Source organism: Culex quinquefasciatus, chromosome 1, assembly GCF_015732765.1.
Source record: "Culex quinquefasciatus strain JHB chromosome 1, VPISU_Cqui_1.0_pri_paternal, whole genome shotgun sequence".
Classification (NCBI taxonomy): Eukaryota; Metazoa; Arthropoda; class Insecta; order Diptera; family Culicidae; genus Culex; species Culex quinquefasciatus.
In genome coordinates this window covers 12514515-12533454 of record NC_051861.1, presented here as the reverse complement: position 1 = coordinate 12533454, position 18940 = coordinate 12514515, and the positions used below count along the sequence as shown (strand labels likewise).

Here is an 18940-nt window from a genome sequence, read left to right as displayed (position 1 = left end):
GGTTTGAAATGAGGTTTAATTTGTTCGACATCTCTTGCGAACTTTTCATTTCGCAGGAGAGTGAATCGGTGGTCACTAACCTTTTGCAAATCTTTTTGAATTCGCTTCAGTGCAGGATCACGAGACCGTTGATACTGTCTTCGGCGAACATTTTTCAAACGAATCAGAAGCTGAAGATCGTCATCAATAATGGGAGAATCAAATTTGACTTTGACTTTAGGAATGTCAATATTCCTTGCATACAAAATTGCATTAGTTAAAGATTCCAAGGCTGAATCAATATCAGCGATTTCAACTCTTGCCGCACTTTTTATCTCCGCATTTTTTTGCAAAAAAAAAATAGCATCAGTGCTTGCGTGTTGCCGTCGGGTGTTTTGGATGATAATGATGGGCATTTGTGTAGATAGATTTGGAAGTCGGGCAGCCATGTAGGCTTCGGTCGCGTTGTTTGTTGCCACGAATATTTCGGTCGATTTTGTGGTGTTTTTTAATGTTTTTGGACTCAGAACGTGTTGCATTCCGTAGAATTAGTGGTGGTCCATCGGGGGATAGTGAAATGTTTTAAGAATATTCGGTTTTGAAGTGTTTATCAACCATTTTATGTTTGGTTTTGGTTTCGTTTCCAAAGCAAGACGTCGAGAGGAAGAGAGAGCCGCATTGTGGTATTGGTGCTCATTTGGTACGACGATGACCACGACCAGCGACCGTGGTGTTAGTGTCCAATGCTTTCGTTGTGTGTGTGTGCTGAAGGTCGACCACAGGATTTTGGGCGCTGTTCCATGCTGCGGTGCGGTGACGTTTCTGTGCTGCGTTGCTGGCTGAGGTGTGAGGGCTCATCCCTCCAACGGCGAAACCTGCAAGCACTTGGATTTGGTCGGCGCATGGAGAACTCGGTGAGCGCGTTCTGATTTCTCGCTTACTTTTTCAAAGTGTCCTCTGTACATGTACAACCATTGCGCATTGGTTGTTTTGAAAAAGTAATCTAGATTTTATGATGGTGTGTTGGTTTTTATCTGTTTTTATGTGTAGTGTGAATGCGAATATGAGAGCGAGAGAGTTTGGTTGGATGAATCTTTACTGTCACTTGACTAGATCATTGGTTTTTCGTTGTGGCAAGGTTGGCTTGGTACAAAACTTGCATACAACTTTTTACTTTAATGTGCACTGGTAAAATAAATGATTATGATTTAATGAAAACCAGTTGATTTAATCAAATTTCAATGCTGAAATTATTTAACTATAATTTATTATCAATATTTATCTCAGTTTTGTGGAGAAGTTTAAACGCTTTTTATTAGCTAATTTACAAATTGAATTGAATTAGCTCTCAAAATGATTCATTAATTCATGAGGAAATGTGTGGTGTGATTGTGTGATCGTGTTATACAATAGTTGAAATTTTCAGAAATTCAGGGAAGAGAATCATCAATTGATATACAAATGGACGCATATCTCGTTCGAATTCATCCGATTGCTTGCCTTGAGATTAAAAATATAACAGTTAACTTCATTTAAGCCAATGGTCGTATCGCTTGCTTAGGGCGAATCCCAGACCTTTACCCATCACAACTACCAACTCCACGCGACACTTACGCATCCTTGTTGTTTAAATTCGATTAAATTTGATCAAACGATCAGTTTGATCGAGTTCCACAATAAGGTTGGAAAAAAGAGCCTGCGGTTTCGCTACCTTTTTCTAAGTAAGTTCAACATCAACACTTCCCGTGCTCCTAATCCTTATTCCTCTCCCGATGAATGGTGGAGATGGGAGCGGCCGGCAATGGATGGCTTTCATGGTGCTACCTGTCATGTTCTGGTAGAATTGGTTTTAATTCCCTCTAATCAATTTCTAAGCAGCCGGAGCTAGACAATTATCACACATACATGACGAAATCCAGTCTGCAACCCGCTAAGATCACCATCTCCATGCGAATGCGAATGCGAATGCGAAAAGGCGGAATCAATATCAGTTTTGGTTTCTAAAACAAAATCTTGATTTAAATTATTCTCAATATGATGTTGATACCTGTCCCAATTAGCTTTGTGGTAACTAAACACAGAACTATTGGGTCTGGTAACTGCTTCATGAGAAAGTGAAAAAGTTACTGGAAGAAGATCAGAATCAAAATTATTAGGATGAAGATTGAAGATTTAAGACTAATGATTGAAGTTTGATGAGTACAGTTTAAATCCTTTCAGTTTAATTTTAATCTGCTCTGAGATGACACTCACACAGAAAAAAATTGGGAGCACTGCCCAAACTGATGAGTGATTTATTTCTAAAAACTCTTTCTATCTCGTACTCTCGCGCTCTCTCCCGCGCTCATTCTCTCTCACCACTCGATCGCTCGTATAATAACGATCGCCGTAGACCGGCTCAGCTGCAGTTGACCAGTACAGTCCGGTGCGTGTCTTTCGGTCGGGTGTTCCAAATCGTGTGTCTGCTCGTTTTGCTCGTGACCGACCGTTTGTTGTTGATTCAAGATAAGCTCAGCCTGGTGGGCATTTGAGAAAGTTCAAGTTCGAGCTGATAAGTGGCTTAAGTGATAAGCCTTGTTTGTTCAGAAAGTTCTTAGATCGTCATCGCCTAAAATTATGAGGAACCTACTCATTGATCAGGTAAATTTCGCGTGGAAGAAACCGTTGCTCATCCGAGTATTTTTAGCCGTCGACAGCTAAAATGTGCAATTTTGTAAGCATTTTGGCTCACCTTTTTTTTGTTTTGCTTTTTAAAGCAGTTTTGTGAACAGTTAGTAATTCGCTCGTTTTTAAGTTAGGGTTTTGGGGGTTTGAGGATGGGATAAGAGGGGGGAAGCTTTCAACGCAATCTTGTCCGTTATACGCAGGAAAATGGTACTTGTTGAAATGGCAATCAAAGCATTTCCTCATTTTCCACAAACACACACAGTTATTGGTTGGAGGAGGTTGTGGGGCAGGAGTTGTAGTGATTTTTGCCTCGTTTTCTCGCGTGAGCTATTTTTAGGTGGGTTTCGGGGTTTCGTGGTGGAGCGAGTTTCCCGGCACCGGCTCGAATGTTTTGGAAATTTTGCACACCTTCGGTTTTAGGAGGTGTTGAACGATTTGTTGTTAGGGTTTAGAGGTGAATATCAAGTGGATTCGGTATCAGCTGTTTGAGCTGGATGGTCACTGCTAGTTAGGCATTCAATTTTCAAGGGGAACGTCTCACTTATGTTTTTTTAATTCGAGCTCAAAACCAAATTATTTATAACATATTTTTAGAAGTTTTACTTCCAAAATGAACACAAGTTCCCAGCAAGATTTTGGCTATTTTTGCAACAATTTTGCTCGAAAACAACACAGAATTCATTGTTTTGATCAGTTTTTATCAGTAACATTTAACTTTATTTAAACAATCGCAAATATGAATAGTTTAATAAGTTTTATAGCTACTTATCGCAATTTGATTTTTAAAATTTTCAGTCTTGTTTTAGCAACAGCAGAAAATCGCATAAAAAAATTACAAAAACCTGTTGGTTTTGTCTCACTTTTGCTCTCATAGCACGAGCTGTCAACACCAATTTAGTCACGTCAAAGAACACGCATTCTTGAAGCACCATGTGTCACCTTTCCGATTGAACCCCGCATTAAGCCATCAATGCACTCATAACCGGTAGCCGACCCCTCGACCAATCTCTTCCTCAACTCTGTGGCGATTGCGGCCGGCTCGGCCCCCTTCACGACACGTTACGGTTCGCGGTGCAGGTTACCGTAAAAGGAAACCCCGGCCGATCGACGCTCATATAAGGAGAGCTGATTGCCTGCCCGGTGGGGGGGCTTACCTTTCTAGAAGGCTCCGAAAGCTCAGCCAACCGAATCTCGCTGGTTTTTATTTGGTTGGTTGGGGCGCTGTCAGACGCCACTTAATTGTACAATTTCAAATTAGCGTGATGGGGTTTCGAGAAGTTGAACTTGGATTGAAGTTGGGCGATTTTGATAGCTATAACGTCTCTAGTTTATACTTGTCCATCATTGTCCAATTTTTACCGATTTGAAAAAAAATCATATTTTTTCTTAATTGTTTTTCAAATTCCTTTTAATTTTCATGATTTTTTTTACTTATTTATTTCTGTGTTTAATTCAATCACCCTTCTCAAAAGTTTGTCTAGTTTGAGCAGTAGATATTCATAAACGAGATCGCAAACAAGTGAATTGAATTAAATCAGCCACTTCTGAGCTTATGTTTGGCGATGCCGGTGTTATGTGGGAGCATGCCGGTTGACCTGGGTGGGAGACACTACGTTCAGTGTGGAATCGGACTGGGGCGGATGTTGTGGGTAGAAGCTAGATTAATGGTCAAACATCGTGTCGAAGTGGTCTGAACAGAGGGAATGGTTTATATCACATACGAGAGAGAAAACGAGAAATAAAGCAAAATTATGTATATTGTACTAGCAAAAATTCGGACAGTTTCAAAAATATGCATTCAATCCTCGAATTCTGAACAGTTTAGAAAATGCCCATCATTGAAAATTTCATAGCAAATCGATGATTGGACAAAGATTTTCTCAATTTTTCATTTGCTGAACCCAATTGTGTATTAAGTATTTTAAAATTGAGAGAGGAACAAAAACATACAATAATTATGAAACAGTCAATTTACAGGCAGTATTTGAATATTGTATAAGTTAGTGATCAGAAAATGATTCTAAAGACCATACGTAAATTACAGGCTAGTTTTGGAAATAGATATTTGGGACTGTTAATTTTGATATCCGGCCTGAAAGGGTTAACTAAAATCTTCTTATTTTGATGATGAATTTTATCTATTTTAGATTTGTAAAATATATTCTTTTATTTTTTCTATTGAAATATTTATTTTGTTTTGTAAATTTGTTCTTTCATATATTTTTTTCCTTTAATTCACATTTTTGTTTGTGTAAAAAGTGTTCAATCTTTATATTCTAGACAATTACCAATGTTAAGCTGTTCCCTTATTTGAAATGTGAATCAATAGTTTCGAAGTTAAGGCAAATTTCGGTTAATCATAGTCTTGAGCGACCAACAAAAAAGCGAACTTATTCTGTCATGAAATTATGGGGATGTTGTTAAAAAGTCAAATGAAATATATACCTTAAAAAAAGTCGTCAGTTGAAAAAAAAATGGTCAAACTTAATTTATATTTTTTTATTCAGGAGACTAAATCTTTTTAGGTTTACGATAAGTGTTTTTCGATTTATAATACACCTTAAGTTCCGAGTCGAGAGAATCGTTCCCTCCCAAGTAACATTTTAGGCTTTATCAAAGCTGTCACAACCGCTATAAAACCAAAACCAACATTAAAACCCCTCAGTCGTAACGAACTCCCCAGAACCTTGATAAACCCCACTTAAAACCCAAAAGGACCTCCGCAAAAGGTTGTTACGGCCTATTTATAAAACCTACATAGGAGTTCAAGGCTCTACAACTGAATCCTAACAACATCCTCAAAGCCTTGATAAAACCTTTGTTAAAACCTAGTCAGGAATTATGGAAAAATGACATTTCATACGTCTTCAAACGTCTTATGCCAAATAGGTTTTATTTTGGCAAAAATAAGTCTTCGTATTGCCAAATGAAATTATGGAGATGGTTGTCAAAAATGGCGATGATAAATAATAGATATTAGAGGTAATCCAAATAATTTGGAAGCTTATTTCTCACAATTGATGGCTCAAATTCAGCTGCGGTTGAAATTTTATTGATAAATGTAGGGGAGATAGAGCCAAAAAATACAACTCGCTTCATCAAAAATCAATATTTTGTAATCACAGTGTTTAATGTTAATAAATATTTTATTGCAATTCTTTGAAACAAATGTTCAAAATATTTTCAAACATCTATCGCTATATAAATCATACCAGAAATTCAGCATAAATGTGTGTTTCCATCAAATTTAAATCAAATTTTTCAGTTTACTATTTTTTCAATCAAGATGGCGGTCAATCATATTCAATCAGAGCACGCGTTTAGTGCCATATTTATGCACTGCTATTTGGCCGCGATAAATGCTCTTTTAGGAGCTTATGGTTTTAAGTGAGCTTTTTACATGCCTACTGGCACTTGACAGCTACAACACCCTAAGTTTTAACAAAGCATGCGATAAAACCGTTTGGCATGGCATTGCCATCTGGTTTTCAAGCCTCTATTAAAACTTTCATAAAACCTTATTGAAAGCCAGTCGGCTTTTATTTCCACCCGGTTTTATGTCCGAGGCATAAAACCCTGTTAGAACCTATTAATTAGCTCTTGCTTGTTGGTTGCGGTGAATGCCAAATAAAACTATTAGGCAATCAAGATGCTACAATAAACCTTTAATAAAACTTGGTGGTGGCTAGTTGGTTTAAAAATGTTACTTGGGCTCAACATTTATTGAGAGCTCAGCGCCAAAATCGAGAGAATAATGCTACCAACTCACACCACCATAAAAAAATGAGTTCATTCGTTAACCCTCTACAACCTAACCCCGCCTCTAGACGGGCTTCAATCTAAAAAATCGCCAAAAATCCATTTTCCAACCGATTTTTGATCTTTAAAAAGCGTTGGGAAGAAGAACTCTTAAAATTTTAGAAAATTTCAGGGTTGGGAGTTTAACTTGTTTTATGTGACTAAGACAGTGTTTTTAAAAATGTCATTTTTTTAGGGGTCAACTTTGGCTGTGTTTTTGCCTTCCTCACCTCACTGAGGCAAGGCTATAAAATCACTCGAAAAATGAACTTCTTAAATACACCTCCTAGATATACCTTCACGTATACCTATCGACTCAGAATCAAATTCTGAACAAATGTCTGTAGGGATGTGTGTAGACACGATTTTTTTCCACACGATTATCTCAGAACTGACTGAACCGATTTTGGCCGGATCCGTCTTATTCTGTTCGTTTTGGGGTCCCCTAAGACCCTATTAAATTTTATTTTGTTTAGTAAAGTATTTAAAAAGTTATGCCAAAAAAAAGATTTTTGTAGATACAAAAAAGGGTGATTTTTTGATTAACCTCAATAGGCCGGGTCTTTTTGTTTACGTGCGAGAGTCGCGCCAGATGCGAAACGCCCGGTTGCCACATTGCTTCAAATGAGAGTCTGCATGTTTTGTGGAAAAGTCTGTATCAGGTATACATTTTTTCATAAACTTATTTTCATTATTACTTTGTAAATGTGAGGAAGGCATCACCCACCTAATGGTGGATTAAGAAACGTTTTTACTAACATTTCCTATACTTTCAGTAAAAAGAAGTATGCAGTATGTATGGAAGTATGGAAAAGTCTGTATCAGGTATAATTTTTTTCATAAACTTATTTTCATTATTACTTTGTAAATGTGAGGAAGGCATCACCCACCTAATGGTGGATTAAGAAACGTTTTTACTAACATTTCCTATACTTTCAGTAAAAAGAAGTATGCAGTAATTTTTGTAGTGTCCCAGACTATGCCTCTACGCATTTTTTCGCAATTTAAATGATGATGGTGCCATTCTATAGCAGAAAATGTGAAAAACATGCAAAAAATTGAAAAAAATGACTGTAAAAACGTGAAAAAAATTAGATAGGCAAAATGTAATTATATTAGATGGTAGAATAGGCCAAATACTACCAAAAACAAACATAAACTAAACAAGATAAATGCAAATTAAAATACTAAAAATAAAACAAGAAAAACATAAAACAAGAGAAGTAAACTTTTTCGTAGAACAAAGGTTGCTCAAAATGACCTCCTGAACACGGAAAAAATAAATATTTTCGAAAAAAAATTTGGGCAGTAGAGGGTTAATTGATACAATAAATCTCCAACAAGTCATACATCGACATCTGACCGCTCCTTAGTCACCAAGCTGTGGTGACCGAGGCAGTTAAGTCATTGAGTTAGTCTGTCAAAGGTCTCTGGTTCGGTTCCCGTAGTCGACACTTTTGATTTTTATTTTTGACGGATGAACTTTTTTTTGCAAATGAACCTCGAGAGAATAATTCTTTCGCCCATCTCGAGCTATGTTCTCTGTGTCCGTAAATGGTACCACTATTCTCTCGACACGAGGCCATTATTCTCTCGGACTAGCGCTGCTCAGTTTTAGGTGAAGGTATTCCACTCTAGAATTTTTTTGTTATTTTTTAATCATTTAAATACATATAGCAGCATCTCGGGCGAATCAGGACAGCGGGTTCGGCCATGGCTTTGTACAATATTTCGCTGTTTTGACATACACAGAACAACAAAATTAGGTCATCCTCTTCCATATTTGAAGCTTATATGTGCTCCGAAAACTGCTGTCCCTATTCAGACTGCAGTCTTTATTCGCCCCAGTTGACGGAATATCATTATTCAGCAATTCCTCACGAAAACAGCATGATTCGAAAAAAAAGTTCTCCGATCGGGCTCAAAATTTTTCTGGGGGTTCCTTGGCCGAAATAATTAGACCTGTATTTTTTTTGTTTGCCCATTAGGGTGACCTACGGCGTGTTAGGTTGGTCCGAAAAATGGCAATTTTCGTCGATTTTCACAAAAACCACTTTTTTCAAAAAATCATATCTCCGCGCCATTTCATCCGATTTTAGCTCTCTTAGGCGCAAAATTTCAGCGATGACCTATACATGTTAGGGTACCAAAAGTTGCGTACCGTAAACTGGGGTCAATCGGGACACATGGGGCGAATTGGGACAGCAGTTTTAACCATGTTGGAGCACAATATTTTGATTTTTCTGGTTGGTTTCGGATAGAACAGACTCAGACCAACAAAATGTGTACATCCATTTCCAAATTTAAAAGCTTTAAGTGGTCTAAAAACTGCTGTCCCTATTCAGACTGTAGTCCCGATTCACCCATCTGTATTTCAATTACAAAAATTGCGTATTTAAATTACAAAAAATTTGGTACCCTAACATGTATAGGTCATCGCTGAAATTTTCAAGTTATCGCAGTTTTAGTGAAAAAAACCAGATTTAATATCACCAGAGGTGAAATAGAGCCTTTCTTATAAAATGATGAAACTCCGAGAAATATATTGGTGCAATTATTTTTTCAAAAACATAATGATACCATCCAGTGAGAATTTTACCTAAAGCTTCGAATCTTTTAAGGCTAAACCTCAAATGCCATTTTTTTTAATTTCAGAAGTACATTATTTTTCGCAAGACATAAAAAATAAAATTAAGAAAAACACATTGGATTGACATTATTAGAAAAATAATAAAGGGTACTCAGTCTATAATGTTAGTCTATGATTAACTTAAAAAAATACGTATCGCTATTGCACTTTGTCGATCAATTATGAGAAGCCAGAAAGAACACTTTCACGCGCAGCGTAAAACGCGCAAGCGTAAAAGCGCTGGCGTTGAAGCTTCGACTTGACGACTTGTCGAGCTTTCGAGCGAGAACGAGCCGGGAAAAATCATACAGCTATAACTTTTGAACCAACCGTCTGATCCATGCCAAAATTTACTCGAATACAATTCATACCAAATGCTTTCGATCGAGAATGGGCTGGGACTTTGAATTTGATGTTCAGTATATGATTTTGTATAAATCCAAAAATTTAATAGGAAAAAATAGGGTAAAAACAAGACGAAAAACACTAAAATCGCTATATCTCTGGAAATACATTTTGGAAAAGCTTCAAATTTTGGGCCCAAACAGTTTATGGCGCATGTTTTCGAATGGCTTTTTGTTTGAAACTGAATTCTTTTAATTTGATAGTGTTATCTGTAAAATAGTCGAAAAAATACCTCTAAAAATGGCTTTGACCACATTTACTGGTCGAAAATTGTGAATCGAAAAATAAAATGTTCGTCTCCGACCCCACGGCTACAGATCTGGCTTTTAAAAATTGTGGGTTTTACGAGCGGTTTTCCAGTGATGGAAGACACAAATTTTTAAGAGCGGATACAGACATCGGCCATGTATTTCAGAAAAAGAGCTCTCAAAAATCAGACTTTGAGTTCCGGGTTTCGGGCCGAAATTCAATCGAAAGAGCGCATCTAAACCTTCAATTTAGTAATAGGATTTTTTCCTGGGACGAATCCTCGCCGTGCACGAATTTTTTTAGATTTCTGAAAAAAGCGTTTTTCCAAAAGCAAACCTTAAACCTTTCTTTTGTAAGAAAGGCAAAAAAGTAGATTTTTCCCCGTTTTCGTAATTTTTCCATTTTAGTGCGTGGTGCGTCGAAAACCCCAGTTTTTATTTTCAAAAAATCGTATCTCAGAGTATCGACAACATAACTTCACCATTTTTTAGCCCGATCGGAGAACTTTTTTTCGAATCATGCTGTTTTCGTGGGGAATTGCTGATTTCAATAACTTTTAAATTAAAATAATTGAAATGATGTTGTGATTTTTTTTTACGTATTTTGTTTTGCTAATTTTCAAACCCTTCAAGTAAAATTCTTTCACAAGTGGTTTACAATAGTGCCCTACACATGCTGATTCCTTTTGGTAACGATCATCCCATTCCTTGTAAAGTTATGGAAATCGCCATTAATCAATGATTGCCAACTAGGACGTCAATGATTGTGCCACAATATCATAAAAAAAAAATTTAAACGCATTTGATTTAGATCGGAAATTCTTTCAGAGCCTTGAAGAACTCAACACCCGGCACATGCTGCTTCCTTTTGATGCTGAAATTCGTTAAATTGAATTCATAGTGATTTCATAGTGATGATCAATTTTCTTCGAAAATGATCAACGGCTTAACCTCAATTAAAGCAAAAGCTGTTAAAATGAAAAAAAGCACAAAGATTATGTAAAGTCGATTGTATGATAAGGCTGGTACAAATATTTTTAAAAGTTTTTGTCACCCCCCCCCCCCCCCTTCAAAATTGGCCCGAAAAATCAGGGGGCAAAAAAAATATTTTTACAATAAACTTCAAAATTTCAATGAAAATTCAAGTGCAACCAGCTGAAATCAAATTAAAATACATTCTTCGGCGTTTAAAATCATTTTTAGCATGTTTGGGTTTATTAAAAAATCTTAAATTTTTTTGAAAGTTTTCGATGCAAAATATTTTTTTTCGAAACAATTTTTATTTTTGTCAGATTTTAGACTTTTTGAAAACTAGAGATTGCAAAACAACTGAACTAGTGTAAAATGTATTTTAAAACACTTTTTTCATTTAAATGTGAAGACTATGGCTTGTTATTTAAATTTTTATATTTTTTTATTTTTTTTCACCCCCCTTGACCTCGGCCAGGGCCGAGGGACAAAAACTTTTTTAAATATTTGCATCGGCCTTACATGAATTTGATTCCTAAGTTTTGATTGAATTTATTCAAACTTAGTTTATTTTACTGAATATTGTTTTTGAGACAACAGACTTAAGTAATTTTCTTTTGCGAGAACTTTGAATAATCTAGTCAAAACTGTAAAAAATTCCTTGTCGCCAAAAAAAAAAAAACTCTTGCCAGTTTCAAATATTAGCAACCAAATTTTATCCCACGTCGCAATAACCCATCAAAATCAATAAACACCGAGTTCAACTCCATGTGCCGTGGCACGGTCATGTTTTCAAATTCCTTCGCTACCTTAAATTTAGTTTTAATTTCATTGGCACCTCCGCACACCAGCACACACCTTGTGCCGAGACGACAGCTCATCAAATTATACTCTAATTAGTGACCGCGGCGTCGCCGGGGAAACAAGGTCAGACCCATATCAAGCCCCCCCCCCCTGGGTCTGCTGATGGTTGGTCCGTTCAAAACCTGCTGACTCATATTTGGCTCAACGTTGGTTGAGGCCCAAAAATTTGCACGTCCAAATTCGGTGCTGGGCACTGCGATTTGGTACAGTCGACCTTCGGTTAATCCATTTGACGAGTTTTGTTTAATTTTTTTTCTATTTAAAACAAAATCTCAGATAAGTTATTAAAACTTTCCGCACTCTACGAAGGGTTGACTGTCAAAGCTAACTGCGCAACTTGTGCGGATCTTCTGTTGGTTGAGTATTTGGCTACCTGCACAAATGGTGCCAAGTGCATCATCAGCACCGTTTCCCCCCGCTTTGCGTCTGGCTTACAAAGACGATACAGGGCAACCTAAACATTCGTCAGTCAGTTGTTCGTATTTTCGCTTGGGGTAGTTGGGGTTAATTGGAATTCATTTTGCATATAAATTGCTTTCTACCTTTGATTACAAAATAAACAAAATAACAATTTTCTTTCTTGGATACATTTGACCCCAATTACCCCGTCACCCGCTAAGAAATGGCACACCGCTGCACTTTGCTCTTCACGGTGTACTCAGCTGAAATGATGCAACGCCAAAAATGCGTTTCTGTCAGATTTATTTCTGTAAAAAAAAACGAAAGCGATAAATCTCGGAAGGAAGCGGCTAAAAATAACTCACTCGCGATCGTTTTCCTTTTGGAGGCAAAGAACTTCGCGGTGAGAGGAGAATCTTCAGACGATGCATCACGAGCGCGATTCTCTCTCGCTCTCGACTCTCTCCCTCGCGATAAATTATAATTGAATGCACACGCAGTGAATTTCTCTTCGCTTTCTGCACAATGTATTTCATTCTTGTTTTTTTTTGTTGGTGCGTGTGTTTGTGCGAATTGGCATTCGAAGAATTTCAGATGATTGACTCTGGCACGTCACAGCAGAGCGTCTCCTTGAACCTGAACCCCCAGCAGCATCAGTAGTAGAAGTGAGTGACACATCGAACAGCTGTTGAGGATCATGAATCGACTGTTCGACTCTGAGAGAAGATCAGCTTGAGTCAACGGATATTAGCGATACCGTGATTCAAGCTTTGAAAAAAAAAATATTTTGAAATCTGTTTAGAATTGTTTACTACACGCAAGTTTTACATATAGCAATTGCAAAAAATCATAATAAAATGCCAAACCACTTGTTTTTTCAACTTTTTTATTTTTAAAGCCGCTTTTGATTCACAAGGATTGCACTAAAAACAATGGTCAATAATAATAACTTTTGAGTACAATCACGCAGAAATTTTTTTTGTAGAATCAGCCTGTACGAGGTTTGAATCAACAATTTTTTTGTTGAATATAATCAACGCCGATTTTGCGTTGAAACAAACCTTGATTTTCTCAATTCCACAAAAATATTTTGTTGTTTTGAAAATGCTGCTTTGACGTTGCGTTGATTCAACAAAAATCATGATTTTCAAATCAACAAAACGTTTTGTTGATTCAAATATGCCTTATTTTTCTGCGTGATTGTCTGAACAATCGATTCCCGTGATCGGATTTTGATAATTTTGACATTAAGACCATTAAAAAAACAGTTTTATTTTTTAAGAGATACATATCATCCTGCATTTTGCAACATCTTAGGCTATTTCAACAAAAAATTTGAACGAAAAATATCGTGGACTGAACTTTAAATCAGCCCTTTATTTTTGAAATTGGAAAAGTCTCGTTTTTTTCCTTTCAGTGTACTTTTTCAGAAAGCCTGTCAATTTTCTACAAGTTTGTCTAAGACCACTTTTTGTTATCTGGGGTGAATCGGTACACTAAAAAAAATGAGTTCGCATAAACGAGAAACGAGAACAGAGTTCATGCCAAACCTGTCTCATGTTGTGGGCACTTAAGTGATATTTATGTACAAAAAAAGAAGAAATTTATGACAAAACCCATCGAATCACCAATTGTTGGCAAAGAGTGAGGAAGGCACCAACCACATAGGTGGATGAAGTTAGTTTTTTCACTCTAAATTTGTTTACTTTTTCAGCAAGATTAGGGTATTTTAAATGGGTACAGTATTTTTTGTTTGTGTTCACGACTCGAACAAACGTTCCATCAATTTTCTGTCTGTTTTAAATTTATCTTGTTTTTTATTCAAATTCTAGTAAATGTTATCAAATAATGATAGAAAAGCAAGGAGAAATGCAAACTTCCTTAATCACATTCCTGAGATGCTTCAGTTAAGACGAAATCCTAGTAAAATTAACTCAGAAATGTGTTATTTTGGGAAAAGCTGACCCCTGGTGGCGAGCACTGGAAATCCCACTCAACTTTTTTAGTACAACTGTGCTATAAAAGCTAATTTTTGAGCTAAAGTGTGTCTGAGATGTGATTCAGCTAAATGTTTAGCTTATTGCATATCTGCTGGGCGAATTCGATTAGGACAAACTACACGGAGAAAAGAGAGTTCCCAAAATCGTGAACAAGTGTTCATGAAAATGGGAACCACGAACAAAGTGTTCAAATCTCATGGTACGATTTCTAAAAATGTACCATGGGATTTGAACACTTTGTTCGTGGTGCCCATTTTCATGAACGCTTGTTCACGATTTTGGGAACTCTTTTTTCTCCGTGTAGATAGAATTATAATTATTATAATTATTCTGTTACCCCTTGTTTAGGTTGGGGTTTCCAGCCCGATTTGTTCAGAAAGAGAAAATCCCTTTTACACAGCTTTTTGAGAAGCTTTTTTGCATGCATTCTGGCGCTATCGGCGCAATTAAATACAAACAGGAAGCTTTTGCGAATGACTTTTGATGAGGTTCAAATGGTGATTAAAAAAGGGGGTTTTGAATAAAATACAAATTTTTATATTAACCAAGTAATTTTAAGAAAAAAAAAAAAAACTGGAAAAATCTCGTACATAACAAGCCTGTTATTTTAACTTTCAGATACGCGAGGACGGTTACGCCGTCGTCGATGACTTTCTGTCCCCGGACGAGGTCCAGGAGTTGCTCGAAGCGGGCAAAAACCTGCACAAAGATGCCCCCAAGGAGGAACGCAAGGTGTTCAGCACGATCAACTCCAAAACGAGCCAGAGCCGGGACCGGTACTTTATCGAAAGTGGCGACAAAGTTCGGTACTTTTTCGAGGAGGGATCTGTCGGTGAGAACGGAGAGCTGCTGGTGGACCCTTCGGTCGCGCTGAACAAGGTCGGCCACGCGCTGCACTCGGAACATCCGGTTTTCACGAAGGTTACCATGTCGAATCGGGTGAAGGAGGTTTGCTGGCAGTTGGGCTTCCAGACGCCGGCCGTTGCGCAGAGCATGTACATCTTCAAGAACCCGGGCATTGGTGGAGAGGTCAAATCACACCAGGATGCCACATATTTGTACACAGAACCTAGCACGACCATCGGGTTCTGGATTCCGCTGGAGGACGCCACGCTGCAGAATGGATGTTTGCACTTTATCAAGGGATCGCACAAGAGTGGAGTTCACAGGAGGTAAGGGTCTAAACATTTGAACTCGTTGAACTCTCCTAACTGTCTTCTCTCCCACAGGTACATTCGCAACCCGGACGCGTCCTCACCGGAACTGCTCATCTACGATCGCCCCGCACCCCTCTACCCGCAGTCCAACTTTGTGGCCGTCCCCGTCAAAGCGGGCTCGCTGGTCCTCATCCACAGCCAGGCCGTCCACCGGAGCGATGCGAACCGATCGGACCGTAGCCGGCACGCGTACACCTTCCACGTGATCGAAACCGAGGGCTGCGAGTACTCCGCCGAGAACTGGCTCCAGCCGGCCGAGGATCGACCCTTCCCGGTGCTGTACGAGCGGGATCCCTGAAAGGGCTGCGAGTTCGTGTACGTGCGAATGGTTGGTTCTGCTTCGATGCGTTGATGTGCCATAGATGATTTCTTTATTTTCTTTTATTTGTGTACTCTTTATTATCGCCTTTTATACGCTATAAATATGAGGAAATATATGTTTTGATTAAGATGAATGCGATTGCAACAGTGGTTGAGTTCGTTCATTTGATTTGATTACCGTTCCGTGATGTAGTTAGTATTTGCTGGTGGCGAACGTGTCGTTACTCGTGCTAGACTCGACAACTCATCGTACTACACTTGCACTAAAAAGAAGCTATTTGATATTGCCGAATTTTGTTTTATTTAGTTATCATGTTTACGAGCCTATCATCACTTTGGGCATTAATTAAGCATTAGAGTTATCCTCTAGAATTACAGCTTTCTATAAGCATTTTCACCCTATATATCAAGCAAATAAATAGAATAATGGGAAGTGAGCAAGCAAGTTTCTATCAAAACATTTGCGAATAAACTTTTTAAATTTCATATCACAATTTCTACTATTTTATTGATTTTTTAAAAACTTTTGTGAAATTTGCATTAAAAATAATTCAAATAATTTTGATTCAAGATTGTAAAAATTGAGCTAGCAACTTCCCTTTGTTAAATCAATGACCACTGCAATACGTTTTGCCTTCCTCACTGAGGTAAGGCTATAATCCTGCTCTAAAATTAAACTTTTTATTTAAAGCTCGAAAACCCACCTTGATGTATACATATCGACTCAGAATCGAAAACTGAACAAATGTCTGTGTGTATGTGTGTGTGTATGTGACCAATAATGTCACGCAGTTTTCTCAGCAGTGGCTGAACCGATTTTGACCAAACCAGTTGCATTAGACTTGGTTTAGGGTCCCATACGGTGCTATTGAATTGTTTGAAGTTTCGATAAGTAGTTCAAAAGTTATGTATAAAAATGCGTTTTCACCAAACACCAAACATCATCATGTTATACATCGTTAGTTAGGTAATTGAAAGACCTTTCCAACGAGTCTAAAACATTGATAATCTGGCAACCCTGTCTTGAGTTATAACCACTTAAGTGATAATTATGTACTTTTTTGTAGCCGGATCTCACTTAAATGTATGTAAACAATGTCCGGATCCATCATCCGACCCATCGTTGGTTAGGTAATCAAAAGACCCTTCCAACGAGTCTAAAACATTGACGATCTGGCAACCCTGTCTGGAGCTATGACCACTTAAGTGATATTTATTTACTTTTTTGTAGCTGGATCTCACTTAAATGTATGTAAACAATGTCTGGATCCACCATCCAACCCATCATTGGTTAGGTAATCGAAAGACCCTTCCAACGAGTCTAAAACATTGCAGAACTGGCAACCCTGTCTCGAGTTCTGACCACTTAAGTGACATTAATGTACTTTTTTGTAGCCGGATCTCACTTAAATGTATGTAAACAATATCCGGATCCATCATCCGACCCATCGTTGGTTAGGTAATCGAAAGACCCTTCCAACGAGTCTAAAACAATGCAGATCTGGCAACCCTGTCTCGAGTTCTGACCACTTAAGAGATATTTATTTACTTTTTTGTAGCCGGATCTCACTTAAATGTATGTAAACAATATCCGGATCCATCATCCGACCCATCGTTGGTAAGATAATCGAAAGACCTTTCCAACGAGTCTAAAACATTGAAGATCTAGCAACCGTGTCTCAAGCTATGACCACTTAAGATGCCACTTATGAGCCCTTGAGTGATATGTGTGTTTTTTGTATTCCGAAACTTAACGAAATCAGAAAAATTTGTGTCCAAACCCATCATATCACATATCACCCATTGTTGGAAAAGAGTGAGGAAGGCACCAACCACATAGGTGGATAAAGTTAGTTTTTTTTAAATTAATGTGTAATTTAATGTTTTGTTTTTGACAAATGAGATTGGATTTGATGCTCTTTTTAAACTTGTATATATTTTACAAATTTAGACATACTAGAATTCTTTCCTATTGAAATTTTTTAGTTTGAAGAAGTTTGAAGAGTTTCGTTAAAACATTTCTAGTGGAAGCAAAAAATTTTGATTTTCAAATAAACTCAAAATTTCCCGCAAGTTTTTTAGGATTTTTTTTGCATTCAGGCGCAATCATGTTTACAAATGAGATGAAGATTAGCAATTGATGTGTGAAGAAAAACTTCTTAAATTTTTTGCACATTTATCAATATTTGACCTAAAATCTAACACTAACTCAGTAACACTTAGGGACCATCCATAAACCAAGCTTAATTTATTGATACAGTCCGGATTCGATAATCTGAAGTTACGATTTTTCGAAGTTCGATTATACGGAGGTTAGTATGGGACTGCGAATAATCGAATCGAGTTCTGCGACCCCGCTTTAGTCATGGCCTATAACATTACCAAACATAAGCTTGAAAATCAAAAACAAGACAACATTTTTATTTGTGATTCGATTCTGAGAGTCTGGACTGTACTGTTGTGCCAATCCATGCTCAAACCTTTCTGTACAATAGTCATATTCGAAAACAAGGCATGTGGAATATTTATTCCGTTTCTTGATAGACGGATTAGAAAAATCTAATTTCGGATACCGTAAAACGGGGTGACTTTGATAGCCGGGGTGACTTTGATAGGTTTGCGATTTTTCCGCAAAATGAAGAGTACAATTAAAATACGTAAGGAATGGTTCAGAAACATACTGACCGTGGTAGAGAAGTGTTCAAAGTATCTCATGAAGAACTTTTCATAAATTTTTGAAAAGTTTATAAAGTTAGTTAACTATAGTTAAGAAAATGTGGATGAAAGTCATTATTTTAAACTTCTCAAAGTGTCATGATTTTCTCAATGAAAATGATTTTTAATCGGAAAACGGAATGCATTTTCGGATTCTTTGGACAATTTTCCACTAGGAGAAGGTTAAATAAGTTTGTAAATAGTAAATAATATGTGTTTTTGAAACACAATTAAAAAAAATCTCCAAATTTATAGGCAAATTCAGTTGAACAAATTTCATGTAAAATGTGAAAACTTGTGATTCTTGCTTCGAATTCAGTTTAAAATGCAATATAAATCTATAATTTTATAATCAAAACTATTTTTAACAAATTTCAGGCAAAATTCCGACTTTTTAACAATTTTACCTAAAATTTATATGTATTTTGTTAAAAAGCTTATAAACTTAGTTAACTTAATGTAAACATTGATTTTTTTTCTTACAAACTATATCAGCTACTTTAGTGATGGTACATTTAACGTACAAATAAAGTTTGAACATCTTAAATATGATTTTAACAAGAAAAACTATGACTATCAAAGTCACCCCGGAATTAAAACCAAGAATTTTTAACGTAACTATTTTTCTAAACACTATTGAAAAAACTTTTTTTTCCAAAATAGTGCATGGACTTTGTGTGGCCTACCCCAGTACATGTTTTAAAAATAATAATCTTGAGAAAAACCTTA

At 37.0% G+C, this 18940-nt stretch overlaps 1 protein-coding gene across 1 annotated transcript; it reads left to right on the top strand.

The window, feature by feature from the left end:
- Window positions 1-2378: 2378 nt before the first annotated feature.
- On the top strand, window positions 2379-15643 carry LOC6047919 (phytanoyl-CoA dioxygenase domain-containing protein 1). Its single transcript, XM_038249045.1, has 3 exons — window positions 2379-2619; window positions 14577-15130; window positions 15188-15643. The coding sequence occupies exons 1-3, from the start codon at window positions 2596-2598 to the stop codon at window positions 15471-15473; spliced, it is 864 nt and encodes a 287-aa protein (XP_038104973.1). The 5' UTR covers window positions 2379-2595; the 3' UTR covers window positions 15474-15643.
- The last annotated feature ends 3297 nt before the right edge of the window (window positions 15644-18940 follow it).